Raw genomic sequence first — 2048 nt, 5'->3', positions numbered from 1 at the left:
AAAAAAAAAAAATGGAGTGCTTGGTAATGAGGTGAAAATAGCTTATAGTTATTATTTATTATGTATTTATTATTTTTAGTATGTGTCAGTGAAGGCAAGCTTAGGAAAGACTTTGTTGTTGTTTTACCTGTGTCTGGAAACCAGTTCAATAAAAGACTTTTAATAGTATAGAAATGAGTAGATCTTATCCTGTAGGCCAGGAGAAACTTCTGAGGTAAAATGCTTTTGGCTGCAAATACTAGAAGACCTAACAGTGGCCAAAACCATAAGAACCAGACTTGTTTTGGTTGTCCGGTGATATTATTGGATCCCACTTGTTCCTCTTTCAGCTATGCTGTTGGCAGTGTCTTGTTCATGTCTCCCTTCATGGTTGGCTACTTAGCAACAGCTCCAAACATCATGTTCTCACAAGATAGTATCTAAAGGCTGGAAGGGCTGCTTTTCTTCACATGTGTCTTTTAAATTGGGAGAAAACTCAGAAGGATGCAGGGGACTTTTTGTAATTTTTTTTTTCCTTCGGGGATGTAGTCTCACTCTATCACCAGTCTGGAGTCCAGTGGCATGATCTCGGATCACTGCAGCCTCCACCTCCCAGGTTCAAGCAATTCTCCTGCCTCAGCCTCCCAAGTTGCTGGGAAAACAGGCACATGCAACCACGCCCAGGTAATTTTTGTATTTTTAGTAGAGACGGGGTTTCACCATGTTGGCCAGGATGGTCTCAGTCTCTTGACCTCTTGATCCGCCTGCCTCGGCCTCCAAAAGTGCTGGGATTACAGACATGAGCCACCATGCTCAGCCCTTTCTGTAATATTTTATTAGCTGGGTCACACCACATGCTCATTCCTAAACCAGGCACTGGGAAAGCAAATGTAGTTATGTGGTTAGCTTAGAATAATCACTTATCTTTTGAAGCTGAGGAGGGAGAGGTATTGGGATAATAAATATCCAAATAGATTTGTAATTCTCCAGCAAGAAACAACAAGGAACTGCTCTTGGGTAGGGAGCCAGCAGTGTTTGCTCTAGAAATTCACTGGAAAATTGTAAGCAGGGGAGGCATTAGATTCAATTTGAGATATAGGGCATTCTGTTCAGGGTATAAAGCAGGGATTGGCAAGCTTTTTCTGTAAAGGGACAAATAGGAAATATTTTAGGCCATGTGGTCTCTCTCTCTCTCTTTTTCAAGAATGATTTAAGCAGCTGAAGGCTATGTGGTCTCTGTTGTAGCTACTCAACCCTGGTATTGTAGTGTGAAAGCAGTCATAGGTAGCATGTCAGAATGAATAGGCATGACTGTATTCTCATAAAACTTCATTGAGAAAAAACATGGTAGGCAGGATTTGGCCTGTGGTCTGCAGTGTGCTGACCCATTATGTAGAGGGTAGATGGAGGATAGATGTCACCTGGGAGCGTAGAGTTATTATTTACTAGGTATTTATTATGTTCATTAGATGCCATTCACTTTTAAATTTGTGGTGATGAGTGCAAGCTTCTAAAAAAAAAATGGGTAGGATTTAGGGTAAGCATGCAGAATAAGTAAAACTTTGCCAGGTAAGGAGGCAGAAGGATGATGTTTTCCAGAAGGAATATCTAACAAGCTTACATGTTTGACAGAAACAGCAGCTATGAAGCCTGCAAATTTGAAAAAAAGAAAAGAAGGTGCAAAAGGTAAGACATTTGAGTATCTCTACTCTTAACCATGTAAAGAGACTGGGAGACAAGGGAAGCTTCAGCCATAGTTAATGCTATAGTTTCCTTGTCACAAATCCATGGAGTACATGAGTCTATTACAAGGTTTTCACCCATCCGTGATAAAATAAAATGATAGAGCTCCAGTCTATTCATTTGAAAATATTGGTGTTGCCGGGGATGGTGGCTCCTGCCTGTAATCTCATCAGTGTTGGAGGATGAAATAGAAGCATCCCTTGAGGCTTGGAGTTCCAGCAACCTGGGCAACATCGCCAGACCCCATGACTATTTTTTCAAAAACTGTAGCTGGGTGTGGTGTTCTGCACCTGTGATCCCAGCTACTTGGGAGGCTGAAGCAGGAG

The 2048-nt window shown here is 41.5% G+C and overlaps 1 protein-coding gene across 1 annotated transcript in view; it reads left to right on the top strand.

Annotated features, from left to right (window-relative positions):
- LOC116475388 (ankyrin repeat domain-containing protein 18B) overlaps positions 1-2048 on the top strand; it is a 33730-nt gene that overhangs the window by 9435 nt on the left and 22247 nt on the right. The window contains 2 exon segments of the mRNA XM_058445906.1: positions 510-663; positions 1612-1665. Of these exon segments, the coding sequence (XP_058301889.1) occupies positions 510-663; positions 1612-1665 (208 nt within the window).

Source organism: Hylobates moloch, unplaced genomic scaffold (genome assembly GCF_009828535.3).
Source record: "Hylobates moloch isolate HMO894 unplaced genomic scaffold, HMol_V3 SCAFFOLD_10, whole genome shotgun sequence".
NCBI lineage: Eukaryota > Metazoa > Chordata > Mammalia > Primates > Hylobatidae > Hylobates > Hylobates moloch.
This window is presented reverse-complemented; position numbering and strand designations above follow the sequence as displayed.